The sequence below is a fragment of the Pantherophis guttatus genome, chromosome 7, assembly GCF_059756535.1.
Source record: "Pantherophis guttatus breed Tessera chromosome 7, ASM5975653v1, whole genome shotgun sequence".
Taxonomy (NCBI): Eukaryota; Metazoa; Chordata; class Lepidosauria; order Squamata; family Colubridae; genus Pantherophis; species Pantherophis guttatus.
The window spans coordinates 80,535,960-80,554,892 of NC_142069.1; the positions used below are offsets into that span (position 1 = coordinate 80,535,960).

At 40.7% G+C, this 18,933-nt stretch overlaps 1 protein-coding gene across 1 annotated transcript in view; it reads left to right on the top strand.

Annotated features, from left to right (window-relative positions):
- UPK3A (uroplakin 3A) overlaps positions 1-14,425 on the top strand; it is a 36,279-nt gene extending 21,854 nt beyond the window's left edge. The window contains exons 4-6 of the mRNA XM_087873291.1: positions 5,530-5,767; positions 7,575-7,654; positions 12,666-14,425. Coding sequence (XP_087729417.1) covers positions 5,530-5,767; positions 7,575-7,654; positions 12,666-12,802 — 455 coding nt within the window. The 3' untranslated portion in view covers positions 12,803-14,425. The remainder of the gene's footprint in view (positions 1-5,529; positions 5,768-7,574; positions 7,655-12,665) is intronic.
- The last annotated feature ends 4,508 nt before the right edge of the window (positions 14,426-18,933 follow it).

Sequence of the window (18,933 nt, forward strand, 5' to 3'; positions counted from 1 at the left end):
AATGGGTTGCCCGGGTTGTTGCAGCAATTCAGCTGTTCCATATGAAGTGGAGGGTTAGGATTCACTTCCTCTTTGGACAAGGGCATTCAAGAAAACAAGAATATGACATTTGACACGTTTAACAGATTAACAGAGTTGGAAGGAGCCTTGTAGGTCTTCTAGTCCACCCAAGCAGGAGACCCTACACCATTTCTGACAGATGACAGTCCAGTCTCTTCTTAAAAGCTTCCAGCGATGAAGCTCCCACAACGTCTGAAGGCAACTTCTGTTCCATTGGTTGATTGTTCTCACTGCCAGAAAATTTCTCCTTATTTCTTGGTTGAATCTCTCCTTGTTCAGTTTCCATCCATTATTCTTTGTCTGGCCTTTAGGTGCTTTGGAGAATAGCTTAACCCCCTCCTCTCTGTGGCAGCCCCTCAAATATTGAAACACTGCTATCATGTCTCCCCTGGCCCTTCTCTACACTAGACTAGCCGTGTGTTATGCTTTCTTTTCCCAGGTGTCCACAATGGCTGTTTCCTTCATGGAACTAAGCTATAATGTAGTTTAGTGTAAACCTAGCCACTGTGCTTTGTAAACCCAGGTTTCTGGTGTAGTGACGTGGGAGCCCAACTAATTTGGAGATCTGTAACTGGTGTTATAGTTTAGCTTCAGTCCCAAGCAGCAGGTGAGATCTTAACCAACAAATTCAATATGAATCTACAAAAATCACCTACCGTTCTTCTTTTTTCAAAGCATTCCATACTGCTTGGCATTTGTCAAAATATCTCCAAACAACTTAAAACAACATCACTCCATCGGCTGGATTTCAAACATAGGAGGAGTCCAGAAAAATATGCTTTTTGTTCCACCAATATCTAGTTCTCCGTACAAATCCCCCGGAGATACGGAGGATCCAAGATTTATGCACTTTCCGCCACGCCCTAAAAATGTTTTTATTCCAACAGGCTGGTCTGGCCTAACTCTCCCTTTTAAATTGGGTTTTAAATATTTTATATAAATTGGATGTTTTTAAATTTGTTTTTGAGCCCAAATTATTTAATCTATTTTTAATAGCTTTTAACTTTTGTATGTTATTTGTATTTTTATCTTGGCTGTTCACCACCCTGTGTCCCCCAGGAGTAGGGTGGTATATAAATATGATAAGATAAAATAAATAAATAATAAATAAATTGTGTATGGATGATCCACAAATCCCATTAAGCTGAGGCTTCGCTTGATCCCTGCCTGAGATCAACCTTGGCTGATCTCAAAAGGCTGAGCAGGGTTAGACTATACTGATCAGTCCAGGATGAGCAGCCCAGGATAATTAGTTTCGCTGACACAGTTTTAAAAAGTCAATTTTAAAAAAAGCAATATGAAATCCTTCTGCACAATTGCTAGAAAAACCACATCATTATGCCAAAAAGTGTTGGCTCAACTCAAAGGTGCCTAGACCTTGGTATTATTTAATGTGTAACATTATTAGCATAATAATCTAGGGGCCTGTTTCTCAACCTTATCAACTTTAAGATATGTGGACTTCCAAGTTCCAGAATTGCCCAGCCAGTCATTGTGGGACTTGAAGTCCCACATATCTTAAAAGTTGACAAGATTGAAAAACACTGACCTAGGTCATCATCGTAAATTATGTCTCCTTGGCTGATGTTCTTTGAGGGACAAGAAATGTAGACGTGATGTGGCAATCTCAGCCTCAACTAACTTCGTTGCAGAGCTAGCTTATCCGTATTGCCCAATCCTTTTCTCATCTTTCACTTCAGTTTTTAGGGTACAGTTTTGTGCAACATCAAGGAGATGGGGGACACACAGAATCCATTCCCCCATCAGTCTCATAGAATAGAATAGAATAGAATAGAATAGAGTAGAGTAGAGTAGAGTAGAGTAGAGTAGAGTAGAGTAGAGTAGAGTAGAGTAGAGTAGAATACAGTAGAGTAGAGTACAGTAGAGTAGAGTAGAGTACAATACAACAGAACAGAACAACAGAACAGAACAGAATAGAATAGAATTCTTTATTGGCCAAGTGTGATTGGACACACAAGGAATTTGTCTTTGGTGCATAAGCTCTCAGTTGTCAGACTACGTTGCTATCTCAAAATTAAATGAATTTCCAAACTGCCAATCTTTAAGGAAATCTTTCTTTAATTGAGCACAGCCACCGGATCATGACTCCGCGCGGACAAGACTGACCTTTTGCCCCCCAATCCCTCCCTTTCCGATCCCCAAATCTCTGCTTCTCATTGGCTATCTTCCAAGTCATTCTTCAGATTTCATTCCCCAGGAATGTGCCCCCTCCCCTCATTTCCACGACAACCCGGCTTCAAAGGGATTTAGCAGGCAAAAGTTCCAGAGTTTATCTCTTGCTCTCCTCTGCTCTCCATGCCAGCGTTGAAACGCTGACATCAGTGTACATAAAAAGTCAAGATACATTCGTCAAGAATCATAAGGTACAACACTTAATGATAGTCATAGGGAACAAATAAGCATAAAAATAGACTTTGGTTTACACCTTTGTGGCCACCATCTTAACATTCTGACTTGTTTGAGGGTCCCAAAGGTGCTTTTTCAGGAGGCAACTGGACTTTCTTGTTTTTTTCTTTTGAAGACGTTTTGCATCTCATCCAAGAAGCTTCTTCAGCTATGACAGGATAGTGAGGAATGGAAGGATTTATATTCCTTGCAGACAGCTGGTCATTTGGATCCTTTTAGAGGGTCGTTGAAGCCCTTGGAGGTTTATCTGTGTCCTTAGGATGACCTGAATAGTGCTCTTGGCTCCTGTAGTCTGCATTTTTTTTCCTCTGGAAATCCATTCTTACTCCCACACCATTCAAAAGGTGTGTCTTTAAACACCATCTCTGTGGTAGAGGGGGCCGCATGTCAGCCCCAGCCCTGCGACGGTACTTGGGGTGCCATTCATTTGGGGTTCGCCATTCCTCTGCACACGTCCGCCAACAACCCTTCCTGTGTGCCTGCTCTCCTGGGACGTCAGCCCCGAGGCATGCCTCTCACTTCGACTCCCCAGCCGCATGCTAGATGACGTCAGGGCCATGCACTGAAGCAGTCTATCAACCTTTATCGCTTTAAGGAAAGACGGAGCAGCACGGAACAACTGAAGTGGCCTGTGATGGGTTGGGGAGGGAAAGGGAGGATACGGGTTAATGGGAAAATTGAGAGATTGCACTGGGGTGGAGCTGTATGTTGCTTAAAAAGGTGATGGGGAGCACGGAGTGTGAGCTCCAACAAAGATTCCTTTCTGTAACACTTTAAGGTGGTCAGTTACAGTGGTGGGTTCCTCCCGGTTCGGTCCGGTTCGGCAGAGCCAGTAGCGGTGATGATATGATGTCACCGAAGCGGTTCTTCCCCCCCTGCCCCCCCACCCCCCGCGTTATTCTTACCTTTTATTTGGTCCCACCCCCAATCTATTGCTGCCTTCTGAGTCCCAGCTGATGACTAGAGGGAAAAAAACTGTTTAAACTCTTGCTGCGGGGCTTCAAAGGGCCGTCCTATAGCTGATCAGTGTTAAAAGCAAACAAATGAGTTGGGTCATAAGTGCGAGGACTGGTCGTAAGTGCGAGGACCTTCTAGAAATGACTCTGACCAGCTAGCCACGCCCACCTAGTCACATGACCTCCAAGCCACACCCACAAAGTAAGCCACGCCCACAGAACCGGTAGTAAAAAAATTTAGAACCCACCCCTGGTCAGTTAGTACCGATATCAGGATAAACAAACTAGGTTACTGCTTTGGCATGCTGAGGTTTATTTTTCCAGTCTTTACGGAATCTGACAGGGTGTTCATCCAAATTGTATAGCTAAAAGTCTGTAGAGATTCATCCAGATCATGTAGACCCTCAAAAAGGACAACCATGATCTAGGTGACTGAGAATCCCTACAGACACTTAGCTATACAATTTGGGATGAGCATCCTTTGAATGGTGTGAGAGTAGGAATGGATTTCCAGAGATAAAAATTGCACATTACATGAACCAGGTAATTGCACATTACTACTTAGATGACCCTGAGGAACACAGATAAACCTCCAAGTTTTGACTAATTTAGACAAGATTTTAATGGGTTCTGATGATTATGTAATTAAAAAATTATATGGTTATTTATTAGAGGTAAAATTGGAAGAGGAACAAGTTAAAGAAACAATGATAGCATGGGGGAAAAATTTTGGGCATGGGATTGATTTAGAGAAATGGCAAAAATTGTGGCTGCAGAATTATAAAAATGATGATGTCTACATATAAGGAGAATCTATATCAGATGTTTTACAGGTGGCATTTACCCCCGACGAGAATAGCCAGAATGTTCAAGAATAAATCGGAGAAATGTTGGAAATGTCATCAGACTCCAGGATCATATTACCATATGTGGTGGACATGTGTAGAAGCTAAAAGATATTGGACTAAAATCCACATATGGTTGGAAAAAATGACAAAGAAACACATTGACTTTAAACCAGAGAGATTTTTATTAGGGATTTTACCAGAGATGTATAATAAAGAACTGAGGTATTTAATTGTGAATATTTTAACAGCGGCTAAAATTGTTTTTGCTAAAAATTGGAAAGGTGAGACGATACCTACTGATGATGAAGTTATTAAGAAAATTATGGACTGTGCTGAAATGAGTAAATTGACATTTGAAATTAGAGAACAGGAAGATAAACAATACTATTTGATATGGGATTTGTTTTACCAATGGCTAGATAATAAAGCATGGAGATGAAGTATGAAATATGAAATTAATGTAATGATAAAATATATGAAATGTTTTTATTATGGGAGTTAAGCCTTTGCTAAATAATGGCTAAATGAGTATAATAATATAAAGGGATATACAAAACTGTTAAATAAGAGAAATTAAATAATTGGTAATTTTGGACATGGGATTGAGCACAAAAGAATTTTAACCGATCGACACACTTTCTGTAGTTGTATTTGAATGATGGTGGTTTTATGTTTTGTTTTTGTTTTAAATAAAAAAAAAATTCAAAAAAAAATCAGTTAATTATATAGCATTACCATCATTCACCTTGGTCTAATTTTTTTGGTCATAGCTCATCCAGTTGTAGAATTATCTACCGTGTTTCCCCAAAAATAAGACCTCCACAGATAATAAGCCCTATCAGGCTTTTGACCGCATGCGCTAACCCCCTCTGGAAAATAAGCCCTCCCTGAAAATATTTAAACACATGTGTAGCTGGTCCCCGCCATTTCCTCTGGTTAGGGTTAGGGAGACAGAGCTGGAAATCAGGTAAGACGGCAAGAGAAGCCCCGTCTTGCTCCACACGCCCCAAAATAATAAGACCTCCCCAAAAATAAGGACAAGCGCTTATTTCGGGGTTCAAAAAATATAAGACAGGGTCTTATTTTCGGGGAAACACAATATCTGGTAAGCAGAGTCTAGGAAAGCTAAATTCTTCCCTGTTTCTGCCCAGTTGAAGGTTTGTGATTCTTTTTCTGGTGATCAAAACAGGCCAATGATTTTCATATTTCTTTTTTTCCTCTTTTCTGTTCTTTTTCAGGTGTAACAGACACCGAACAGATTGACAATATCCGTAGGGCTCCTCAGGCCCAGGTGTATTTTGCGGATGAATTCAAAAGTGTCTCCTGCAGAGTGACCAGGGAAGTTCTGGTACTCGACCTGGATGATAGCCAATATGAGTTGATCAGTGTGATAGGCTACCAGGTGGGAACAGAGTTCTGCCGTCAAACCAAAGGTCCCTTCTGCAACCAACCTCTTAAACCATCTACTTTTTATAGGTAATTGTAGACCTAGAAATATATAAATACCTTCCTTTTTCCCCCAAAAAACTTCAGCTTTCCTCTCTAAGGAAGACCTCAATGTCAGGCCTAGAAGCCATCTTTTGCATTAGGCCTTCAGACCTGCCACGTTTACTACTGTGGGAAACTGGGAGGGGGGATTGTATGGAGCATGGGTGATGTATAATCATAATAACATTCCTTTCTCAAGAAGTCAAGGCCAACTTGCCCTGCACCTGGAAGGCTGGGCCTGGGAGGCATCTCCAGTGGGTATGATGCTTGATTGGACCATGTGATGGACTTGTGGGTGTTGTGCAGGGACTTGAACTTTTCTTTGGGTGGGGAAAACCTGGAAGCTTTCAGATTCGGGTTTTCCCAGATGTGCCAATAGGACATCTCCAATAAAATGGAACTTTGAGGAAACTCAAGCCTCGGAGTTTTCTTTCATTGGGGATGTTACTTGGAACCCTGATACCCTACCAGTCATTTAACAAAGATTCCAAATTATGATGGACTTTTAAAAAGCTACTGACAATCCATCCTCAAAGTTATGACTGCTGTATGCATGCAGTCACCTAATTGCATTTTGGGTGTTTGGCAATCAGCTTCCATTTATGACCCGTTGCAGCTTCCTGTGATTTGCTACGGGATTATTATTATTTTTTTTGCCTTTATCTAGTAGAAAATGGCACAATGGATGTGCTGGATTCGCTTAATGAGTATATGACTCATTTAATGACCACGGTGACTTTCTTTACAACAGTTATAAAAATGGTTGCAAAATCAAGTCCAGTCATCTGGTGCTTCAACTTATGACTGCAATGACATATTGCTTAAATTCTAGGCTCCGCTGTGGTGATAAGTTGAGGAATACCTTATTTTCCATGGACATTTGAGGTGCACTAGATACTGTGTGCCCCTCATGATGGTGCTTTCATGCTAGCCATTTAAGGTTGAACTTCTTTACTTTTTTTTACAATTATCTATTAGTGGGGACAAATACAAATAAGGAAAGGTCGGCAGTTCGGTGGTTCGAATCCCTAGTGCCGCATAACGGAGTGAGCTCCCATTACTTGTCCCAGCTTCTGCCAACCTAGCAATTCGAAAGCACGTAAAAATGAGAGTAGAAAAATAGGGACCATCTTTGGTGGGAAGGTAACAGCGTTCCGTGCGCCTTTGGCGTTTAGTCATGCCGGCCACATGACCACGGAGGCGTCTTTGGACAGCGCTGGCTCTTCAGCTTAGAAACGTAGATGAGCACCGCCCCCTAGAGTCAGGAATGACTAGCACATATGTGCGAGGGGAACCTTTACCTTTATTTGTGGGGACCCATTCCAATAACTCAAGATGGCTGCTGCAGTTGTCAAAGCCCCACTCCTATGCCATACATGTTAACACCACACATATTAAAAGGAGGCAGGACGTGGCTACCCTTTTTTTAACACAAGGCCCCTGTTTTAGTGTATTGCATATGTCATGCATGTAAAAAAGGTCTGGAGCTTTAATCTTGACTTTTCTGATCCATTTCCATAGAAACTTCTATATAGGGTTCTTCTCTTAATGTTTTATGAGGTATCCTCATTGGATAGTCTCTCAGCCATTGTTTCGGGAGGTTCTTCTTTCTTCTTTTTAAGGATGTTTCCAAAAAAAAAAAATCATTTTGCTTAGAAACAACATTTTCTAAGGGTTCAGGAGATACCAACAACCATTTATAATGTCTCCATCTTTTTGAAGCCCTCTCTTTCATCAACCCTCCTTCTACATTCCTAAGCATTTTCTCTTATCTTTTTTCTCCTTTCATTTCAAGGGTGAACTACTTTTTTTTGGATGACAAGTCTGTCATAAGAGCACATACAGATTGGTCAACAGCCATACAGACCAGGAATGGTAAGTTTCAAGATACTTAACTAAAAACACAGGTATGTTAGTAAGGAATTATTTCTTGGCTGCTTTGTGAACATTGTATCATCTCTCTCTCTCTCTTTCTCCCTCTCCCTCTCATCTAATTATCTATCTATCTATCTATCTATCTCTCTATCTATCTATCTATCTATCTATCTATCTATCCATCTCTATCATCTATCTATCATCTATCCATCTCTATCTGTCTGTCTGTCTATCTATCTCTATCATCTATCTCTATCATCTATCTATCATCTATCTATCTACCTACCTACCTATCTATCTATCTATCTATCTCTTCTATCTATTATCTATCTCTATCTATCTATCTATCTATCTATCTATCTATCTATCTATCTCTATCATCTATCCATCTCTGTCTGTCTGTCTGTCTGTCTATCTCTATCTATCATCTATCTCTATCATCTATCTATCATCTATCTATCAATCTATATCTATCATCTATCTATCATCTATCCATCTCTATCTGCCTGCCTGTCTGTCTGTCTGCCTGCCTGCCTGTCTGTCTGTCTATCTCTATCTATCATCTATCTATCTATCTATCTATCTATCTATCTATCTATCTATCTATCTATCTCTTCTATCTATTATCTATCTCTATCTAGCTATCTAGCTATCTATCTATCTCTATCATCTATCATCTATCCATCTCTGTCTGTCTGTCTGTCTATCTATCTATCTCTATCTATCATCTATCTCTATCATCTATCTATCATCTATCTATCAATCTATATCTATCATCTATCTATCATCTATCCATCTCTATCTGCCTGCCTGTCTGTCTGTCTGCCTGCCTGTCTGTCTGTCTATCTATCTCTATCTATCATCTATCTCTATCATCTATCTATCATCTATCTATCAATCTGTCAATCTATATCTATCATCTATCATCTATCTATCATCTGTCTATCATCTATTATCTATCTCTATCATCCATCCATCTATCTATCTATCTCTATCTATCTATCTATCTGTCAATCTATATCTATCATCTATCATCTATCTATCATCTATGTCTATCATCTATTATCTATCTCTATCATCCATCCATCTATCTATCTATCTCTATCTATCTATCTATCTATCTATCTATCTATCTATCTATCTATCTCTTTCATCTATTTATTTATCTATCATCTATCATCTATCATCTAGGATAGATAGATAATCTATCCTATGCCCATATCAATATTCTTGAGTTAGAGGACTTTTTTTCCAAAGCAGCGTAGCTTAAGAAAGCAGTGAACTTCAATAGTTGATTAGTTACTTCATTATTAGAGGAAGAAAAGAAAGTTCCCCATAAAAAAAAAAAAATTCTGATCCACAACTCCCTGATTAGATCAATCCATTGCTTTAATCCAGAACCAGGCAAATCCCAGCAACAGCATCTTTATTCACAAATGAACACCATAACATACACCTACAGGTGAGGGCTTTCTTGCAAGGATGCTCCCTAAGTGGCAAAGTTGGTGGGCCAAATGAGAAAATTTAGAATTTGGGCAAGTGGGCATCCTGGAAAATCAGCAAGGTGAAACTGGTGGCAATTATCCCCCTGGGAGCCACTTACTGGGCGCACTTTCAGCTGTAAATGATGTCATAAACGCCAATTCATCCCCCAAAGGTTAGCGATTTCTGTACATGACTTTAACCATAGTTTGGGGAACAAAATGATTCGTCCACAATGCTAAGCCATAAGCCATGGTTTACAAAGTCATATGGCTGAATTCATAAATTGGGGCTGCATAAATATTCAGATGTAGCAGCAGAGAGTTCTTGCTTTCTTGGACCAAACTGCTTCAGCCAGAAAGTGATGAAGTGTTGGAATCAAGCATGGAAGAAATGTGTGGAGATATATATCTATATCTATCTATCTATCTATCTATCTATCTATCTATCTATCTATCTATCTATCTATCTATCATCTATCTACCTACCTACCTGCCTATCTATTTATATATTATCTATATCTATCTATCTATCTATCTATCTATCTACCTACCTACCTACCTACCTACCTACCTACCTACCTGCCTATCTATTTATATATTATCTATATCTATCTATCTATCTATCTATCTATCTATCTATCTATCTATCTATCTATCTATCTATCTATCTATCTATCTACCTACCTACCTGCCTATCTATTTATATATTATCTATATCTATCTATCTATCTATCTATCTATCTATCTATCTATCTATCTATCTATCTATCTATCTATTGTGAACTATTCAGCTATATATATATTATGAACTATCCAGTGGTGAAATCCAAATTTTTATACTACTGGTTCTGTGGGCATGGCTTGGTGGGCTTGGTGGACGTGGCAGGGGAAGGATATTACAAAATCCCCATTCCCACCCCACTCTGGGCCCAGCGAGAGGTGGTATTTGCCGGTTCTCCGAACTACTCAAAATTTCCGCTACCAGTTCTCCAAACTGCTCAAAATTTCTGTTACCGGTTCTCCAGAACCTGTCAGAACCTGCTGGATTTCACTCCTGGAACTATCCCAAAAATGCGAGTTCCAGGTGTATCTATAAAAGAAGAGACGGACATCGCGATTTCCGGAACTTAAAATATATTATTCACTTAGCTTTCGTTAGCCTCTGCTAGCATCGTCAGAGTGTAAAAACGACCATTGAAGAGATATTCGCCTTTATGCATCATTGATCAATTTGGCCATTGCGCACATGATAGGCCCATCCACCCGCCTCCCACCTATAATTAGCATATATACATACCGTATATATTGTTGTAGAAATGTGTATCAATCTCATGAGCTTCTTTTTCGCTGGGGACCCGTATCAAGTCAAAGTTTAACAGCTTTATAAGACCAGACAGTGTTGGTTCGATTGTAAACTGCCCAGATTTATTCTGAGGTAAAATGGGCGGCCAATTAAATCAATCAATAAATCCTGTAGCAACTTGGCGGCCTGGCTGGGTGGGAGAGGGGAAGTAAGATGGGCGGCTAAATAAATAAATATCTATCTATCTATCTATCTATCTATCTATCTATCTATCTATCTATCTATCTATCCAGTAGCAAGTTGCTGGCCTGGCTAGCGGGGAGAGGGGAACCGAGCCGTGCAAATGGCAGGCCAGCGCACAAGCGCATGCATACACAGTTCAACTGCAACTCAAGCTGCAAGTGTGTGTGTGCCGGCCCTGCCACTCACGCAAGTTGTGCTGTGCATGTGTTGGCCCATGGTCTGGTTGTGAATAGACCATGGCCCAGTAGTGGGCCGCGGCCCGGAGGTTGGGGACAGTGGTGAAATCCAAATTTTTTTACTACTGGTTCTGAGGGTGTGGCTTGGTGGGCATGGCAGAGGAAGGATACTACAAAATTTTCATTTTTTCATTTCATTTTATTTGATTTATATACCGCCCTACTCCCGAAGGACTCAGGGCGGTGAACAGGCACAAGATAAAACACATAGAATACCAAAATTTAAGAGCAGAAGTAAAATCGGATTAAATCAATTTAGCCCAAGACAAATTTAAAACCCCATGTTAAGAACAAATTAAAATTTACATTAAAAAGAGAATGGGAGAGGTTAGGCCAGACCAGCCTGGTGAAATAAAAAGGTCTTGAGAGCGCGGCGGAAGGTGAGTAGATCCGGGATCCTCTGTATCTCTGGGGGAGCTCGTTCCAGATAGTAGGTGCCCCCACAGAGAAGGCTCTCCCCCTTCTCGCCCGCCAGCCGACATTGTTTGGCCAACGGCACCTGGAGGAGTCCCTCTCTGTGAGAGCGTACCGGCCGGTGGGAGGCTGTTTGCGGCAGCAGGCGGTCCCGTAAATAACCAGGCCCTAAGCCATGGACCGCTCTAAAGGTGATAACCAAAACCTTGAAGCGCACCCGGAAGACCACCGGGAGCCAGTGCAGCTCACGCAGGAGAATGGAAATCTCCATTCCCATCCCACTCCAGGGGAAGGATACTGCAAACTCCACATTCCTACCCAACTCTGGGGCCAGCCAGAAGTGGTATTTGCTGGTTCTCCGAACTACTCAAAATTTCCACTACTGGTTATCTGAACTGCTCAAAATTTCCACTACCGGTTCTCCAGAACCTGCTGGATTTCACCCCTTGTTGGGAACCCTTTTCTAATCCAACCCCCCCCCCCCCAGAAGTCCTCCAAGTCCCTTCCAACTCTGTTCTTCTGTATTCTGCATACTGGAAATACTGGTGCCTCCTGGTCTTACAAAGCTGTTAAACTTTGACTTGATGCAGATGGAAGGTTGTGAAGAAGATGAATGGTCCCACTTTATGGGTGGGAAAAGAGATCCAACAATAGCTTTAAATGGAGGCCTATCCCCACATTGGAACTTAACTGATTCTAAACATCAGTTTTACAAGTGGGCTCTTCTGCTGCCCGACTCTTGGCAGTAGGAAAAACAACCTTTGTTGAAGGAAATGTGGAACGTGTAATGTGGCACTTGAAATCTGGATCTCTTTTCATGCATGAAAATGCGTGAAAATATTTGTTTGCTGATGTCAACTCATTCCTCAATCTTGCCTGGAGAGCTCAGCCAAATTCTTGGTTTTCATAGAGGAAGTTGTGAACATTTCTAGGCTATGATGTTGATTTTTAGACCTGAATGTAATTTTACAGACATAACAAGGGATCTAAACCAGAGTTTGTTTTGTTTTGTTTTGTTTTGTTGATTTGATTTATATGCCGCCCTTTTCCAGAGACTCAGGGCGGCTTACAATGCGTTAAGCAATAGCCTTCATACTTTTGTGTATTTTAGTCAATAAGTCAGCTTATTGCCCCCACAATCTGAGTCCTCATTTTACCTACCTTAGAAAGGATGGAAGGCTGAGTCAACCTTGAATCTGGTGAGATTTGAACTTGCAGTAATTGCAGGCAGCTGATGTTAATAACAGTGCTTTTAGTCTGCTGTGCTACCAGGGCTCTTTGATACTTCTTGGAATGTTTGTCTCTTAACTCTGCATTTCTTTGTGTTCCAGTGACCAACTATGAATCAGCCGATACAATGTTCGAACGGTCAGGAGGCATGATCGTAATTACTATTTTGGTCTCCGTGGGTGGAGCTGTCCTTCTAATTGCACTCATTGTAGCAGCTGTACTTTCTAATAAGAAGTAGACGGGTTCCTTTCTTCTGGATTGAAAATGATTGTAGATATGGATGAAGAGCAGAATTTGCTTGGAAATCAAAGGGGATTCTACAGGCTCCCCTCCCCCAGTCAAGGAATAAACTGGTAAAGAAGGAAAGCGGCATCGAATAAAACAGAACATCTGCAATTTCTCCTACACGGTTCTTCAGATTCTACGTGCATTCACTTCCAACGCATCGTATTTTGGATGCATTGTGAATCCTTTCTCTGCAACGATAACCCTGGATCCAGCAAATTATTTTTAAGATACCTATTGTCAGTATTATCCTTGTTTCAAATGTACTAGGCCCGTGATGGTGAACCTATGGCATGAGTGCCACAGGTGGCACGTTTAGCCATATTGGTGGGCATGCAAGCCCAGCTCCAGTGTACATGCGCACATTGGCTAGCTGATTTTCGGGCCTTCTGGGCCCACTGGAAGTAGGGAAACAGGGTGTTTCCTGCCTCCGGAGGGCCTCAGGCGTGGGGGGGTGGGGGTGGGGAGAAAGGCTCCGGGGAGTGGAAAAAAATGGGCCTTCCGGTCCCATCGGAAGTTGGCAAACGGGCCATTTCCGGCCTCCGGAGGGCCTCCTGGGGGGTGGGGAAAGCTGTTTTCACCCTCCCCAAGCTCCTAGAAAGGCTCTGGAGCCTGGGAAGAGAGAAAAACAGGCCTACCGGGTGCACCGGGCCATCACGTGCCAAGAGCAGGTGGGGGAGCAGGGGCTAACATGCGCAGGGGTGGGGTGCATTGAATTATGGGTGTCGGCACGCGTGTGACTCATCCCCTTTCCCCTCCGCTCCTGGCACGCCATGGCAAAAAGGTTAGCCATCACTGTACTAGGGTGACAAAGCTTGGTTGGCTGACATATAAGATATGAAAGAATTCTGCATAAAACTGGGCCTAACCAAGTTCCTAATAGCCTACAAAAGTAGAGCAAGACCATACTTAATTATGGGTGTCTGTAGGGGAGGCATGAATTACCTATTTTTGAGGAATATTTTGGGCAATGACATTCTCATGGATTCTACCAGACATAGCTAAAATTAACATGTCTCCTTATTAGGCCTATTCCTAATGGGCAATATCTCTACACTTCCCAGAGTCCCTTTTTCAATATCCCTCTTCAAAGAACAGCTCTGTGAAGCTCAGGGGCTGATTTAAGTTGTCAGACTTTCATCAAAGGTGCTGAGTAGAAGCCATGGTGATGTGTTGTGGAACATGACATCCGCCTGTATAGAATAGTGTAATTTGCAAATGAAAGCAATTGAGTCACTTGTTCCATGACTTCATCATGTCAAGCCAAATCAAGACTTGACTTTGACTCCATAATGTGTGTGATGGCATTTACCTCCCCAATTTCATATCTTTGGTATTTAGAAACCTTTGGTGGTTCTAGGTTCTCCAATTTCTGTCCTCGGGAAAACATATTTCCAGAAGATGTTCACGTAGAAGGCGGAACGCTCAAACCTCACATTGTATAAAATTATTGGAGAAGGAAGATGAACAGAATCGCAATCATTGAATTAAATAACTGAACACTTATTTTGAAACTTTTTGTTAATGACTTGTTTGCCTGCTACAAATATATATTTTATGTTTCTTTTCTGCTCAACCTATGCTATTTACTTATTTGTTTGACAAAAATTGCAGCATTGGGACAGGACTCACTCTCTGTCCAGCTCACTTCACAGAGCTCTTGTAGGAAAAATAGGAGGAGGTGGGAGATATGTTTGCCGCCTTGAGTTATTTATAAAAATAATAAAGGCAGGATTAAAAAAATCTAAAATTATTATTATTATTAAAGTTGGGTGTAAGGATGGTGCTGAGAGGGTGGAGATGGAAAAACTGTGACCAAAGCAGCCTTCAGTCTCCATTTTTATATACTCTCAGCTTTCATTGTGTAATTTCAACATAAGGGAACTTTATTAAATATTTCAGGGATGGGAATGCTAAAAGGTAGGTCATATTTACATGTTGTTCTACACCTGTACTTCTTAAACCTTGGCAACCTGGAGATTGGACATCAACTCCCAGAATTTTTCAACCAGCATGGATCAATACAACTTGCTAAGGTTATTCATAATTTTACACAACAATACAATATACAGTCATTGGCATCCTTCAGTCTCAAAAGACTATGGTATCGTGCTCTGGAAAGAGGTCCTAAAACAGCATCTAGTATGACTAAAAAGGCCAATTCGAGAGTGGCAATCCCTTCCACGCTGAGGGCAGATACATTCTGTCCCCTGCCCAGCCCCCAAATTTCGCTGGTTCCGGGACTGCCTCTTTGCCTCGGCCTGCCGAACAAGTGTCTCTTCGAATTGGAGAAGGCCATACTGCGTCTTTAGCCTCCAAGCTGAACGATCAGAGGTTAAGGTCTCCCAATTGTTAATGTCCATTCCCAGGGCCTTTAGATCCCTCTTGCAGATAACCTTATACAGTACATAACTCCTAATTCTATCTCCTCCCAAAACATTCATTATGTTGAGGAAAATCACGTCAAGTTATCTTAGAATATCCCTCTTTCCTCCAGAGGCAGGGTCTTTTCCTAAACATCATCCTTACCCTTAATACCGTCATAACAATTGGCTGTTTCTAACTAACTTTCACAGAAAATAGCTAACCGGGATTAGACCCAGTTAGAGAGAACACCAGGAAATTCACAACCTATAAACCCGTGATAGCTGACCTATGGCACACATGCCAGAGGTGGCACGCAAAGCCCTCTCTATGAGCACGTGCGCCGTCACCCCAGCTCAGCCAGCTGGTCGTCTGGTTTCCAAGGCACGTATGTGCGCCAGCCAGCTGTTTGGGTTTCTGGCACTCTGGTGAGCACATGTGCACTCCTTCAGGTTTGGGCACTCTGTGCCTAAAAGGTTCACCATCACTGCTATAGACTATAATGCAAAGTTGAGAAAACTCCTACCACAACCACCACCACCCAAAAAAAATCCCAACAAAATATTTCTCTGTAGTCTCCAGGAGTTCAGTTCAAACCAAGGAGGATTTTTTTCATTCCTGATGCAACTTATTCCAGAGTGATGAGAAGTATAGTCTTATTAAGGAAAAGGTCTGTGATTTAGATCCAAAGGAGAGAGATTTCTTAAGCAATTAATAGCTGCTGCAAAGAGGAATAGCCGGGCAAGAAAGTAAGTGTGAAGGGATTTGTGGTGTTATTGTGCACATTGCTTAATAACTGATGTTGAGCCTACATTACACAGGTTGGAGTTATCCATCCTTCTATCTTCTCACTGTGACTTTTTCATCATGAAAATCCATTCCCTCAAGAGCTTTAGGTATGTTTCAGCCATGGGGCAACCAGGATATCAATTTAATCTGAAAACTGTTATAGGAGAAGAATTAAGCTGGTTGTCCCTCAGAATGATAGTGCTGTGCTACTAAGCATGGGAGATGCACTAATGGTTGCAAAAACACAGAAGTTAATGGTGGATTTATAAGTTGAATTGAAAGATTTTGAAGAAATGAAAGAGCTGAAGATAGCAATAGCACTTATTTACTTAGACCAGGGGTGTCAAGCTCGCGACGACATGTCATAATGTGACGTATCACATGTCAACTTGCAAAGCATCTCTGGCCTGCTCTCAAGTTGCCATAGGGAAAGGGGGATGGGAAACCAACGAAGCAGCAAGGCAGCCAAAGACAGGAGTGCATTCCAGACATATCTTTCTCAAGGCTGTATCCCAGGGTTATCTACAGCGGCCAGAGGGGAGTGGTCTCTACAACCCGCAAAATTGCTCCATTGGAGAATGTGATTGATGACACACCCGGTCGGGGGGGAGGGAAACAGGGTCATGATTAGGGCCATAAATTACGTGGGGTCGGAGTTGGCTTCATTTGGGAATGTGCCGACATGGAGCTCCTAATAAATAACTGGATTTCTTTTGAAGCTTGGCTCGAGGCTCATGATTTAATTAGGGCATCCATTGGAACCCTGACATCACAACGTTTTCTCCCCTTTGCTAAACCAGGGGTGAGTGTGGTCAGGGCATGATGCATCTGGCCCGCAGGTCGCGAGTTTGTCACCCCTGACTTAGATTTATATATCACTTCACAGTGCTTTACCGACCCCTCTAAGAGATTTACAGAGAACACCAAAGCCTAATATTAAATACTAGTATTATTTTTATGACTAGTTTACAGCAACAGAATGATACAATTCTGAATGTGCCTCTAACCCTCTCTGCTTTTACATTCAAGAGAACTAGACAGGGTCAAGTTTGAATTACTTTTTCAAATTATGTTTCGGCCCCAGGACTCAAATTTCGTTTACGTGACCATTTTCTTGCTTTTGCAGCTCTTCCTCCTGTTCAAGGTTATTTCTTCTGTCCAGAAATCCATGCTTACCTAGCTGAAAATCCATGTCATGTCATTGTTATAAATTTTGATTGCCTGAAGTAGTGATTCAATTTCTAATTGTGATGCTCCAGACAGTTTCGGGTCATCCGTAGACAAGAGGTGAGAAAGCTTAATTGAGCTCTTTTTTTGTCTGGATGTCAGATATCCACATCATCTTTTATTCAAAATTATTGATTACGGAGTCAGTGATGTTATGAATATTAATGGTGAGAGAGGGTCTTTCCCTGAACTATTCCTCTGCTGATGTTATCTCGGTCAATTTGTTCACCATCTCTTATCAGCTGTGTTTTCCACAAGCTCATGTGGTGTTCTTCTCAGATTCCCATATGCCAGCCATTCATCTCTTTTTTGCCCATACCACATTCTAGTTGTAATCTTTCCTCATTATTTTATTATTCAGTATGGTTCTTTTCTCGTTCAGGCTTGGATAAAATTGTGTCTTTTGTCATAAATAGTTTATTCTGCTTATATTGTACGACACCGCAGTTATATCTAATAATCTATTATTATTATGGACATTGCTACAATTCGCCGTTTAACAATTTCCAAAGTTTTTAAAAAATCTTTCTCATATCAAACTGGTCTTTTCTTACTAAATATTATTTGGCTTTTTATTCTTCCCTTTATTGTCCTTCAATTGTTTCTGTTTATTATTATTCTTCATTGAATGTTATCCACATTCATTTTTTGTTAAAAAGCAATCCACGTTAATAACAATAACCGATATGTATGTGAACGATAAAACTATGCTATAATAAGCAAAGTATGTGTAAGAAGAATAAAGCAAACTTTAAAAAGTACTTAAAAACTTTTAAAAAGCTAAATGAACCAAAAAAGAAAACCATTTAAAAACAAAAGACCTGAGATTTCTCAGTGGTTTCCCACTATAATAACAAAGTCCAAGCCTGCTTCACTTTTTGAAATAACATCCATGAAACGACTGGTGACTCCATGTCCAAGCTTATTTAGAATAGAATAGAATAGAATAGAATAGAGTAGAGTAGAGTAGAGTAGAGTAGAGTAGGGTAGGGTAGGGTAGAGTAGGGTAGGGTAGGGTAGGGTAGGGTAGAATAGAATAGAATAGAATAGAATAGAATAGAATAGAATAGAAATTTTATTATTCTTTTTATATAATAAATAAATATTATTTATTATTTTATTGGTACCAATAAGAATTCTGGCTTTCCTCTCTAGGATCCTTTTCAGATAGGCTACAAGAATAGAATAGAATAGAATAGAATAGAATAGAATAGAATAGAATAGAATAGAATAGGGTAGAGTAGAGTAAAGTAGAATAGAATAGAAATTTTATTATTCTTTTTATATACTAAATAAATATTATTTATTATTTAATTGGTACCAATAAGAATTCTGGCTTTCCTCTCTAGGATCCTTTTCAGATAGGCTACAAGAATAGAATAGAATAGAATAGAATAGAATAGAATAGAATAGAATAGAATAGAGTAGAGTAGGGTAGGGTAGGGTAGGGTAGGGTAGGGTAGGGTAGGGTAGGGTAGGGTAGGGTAGGGTAGGGTAGGGTAGGGTAGGGTAGAGTAGAGTAGAGTAGAATATAAATTTTATTATTCTTTTTATATACTAAATAAATATTATTTATTATTTAATTGGTACCAGTAAGAATTCTGGCTTTCCTCTCTAGGATCCTTTTCAGATAGGCTACAAGAATGGAATAGAATAGAATAGAATAGAATAGAATAGAATAGAATAGAATAGAATAGAATAGAA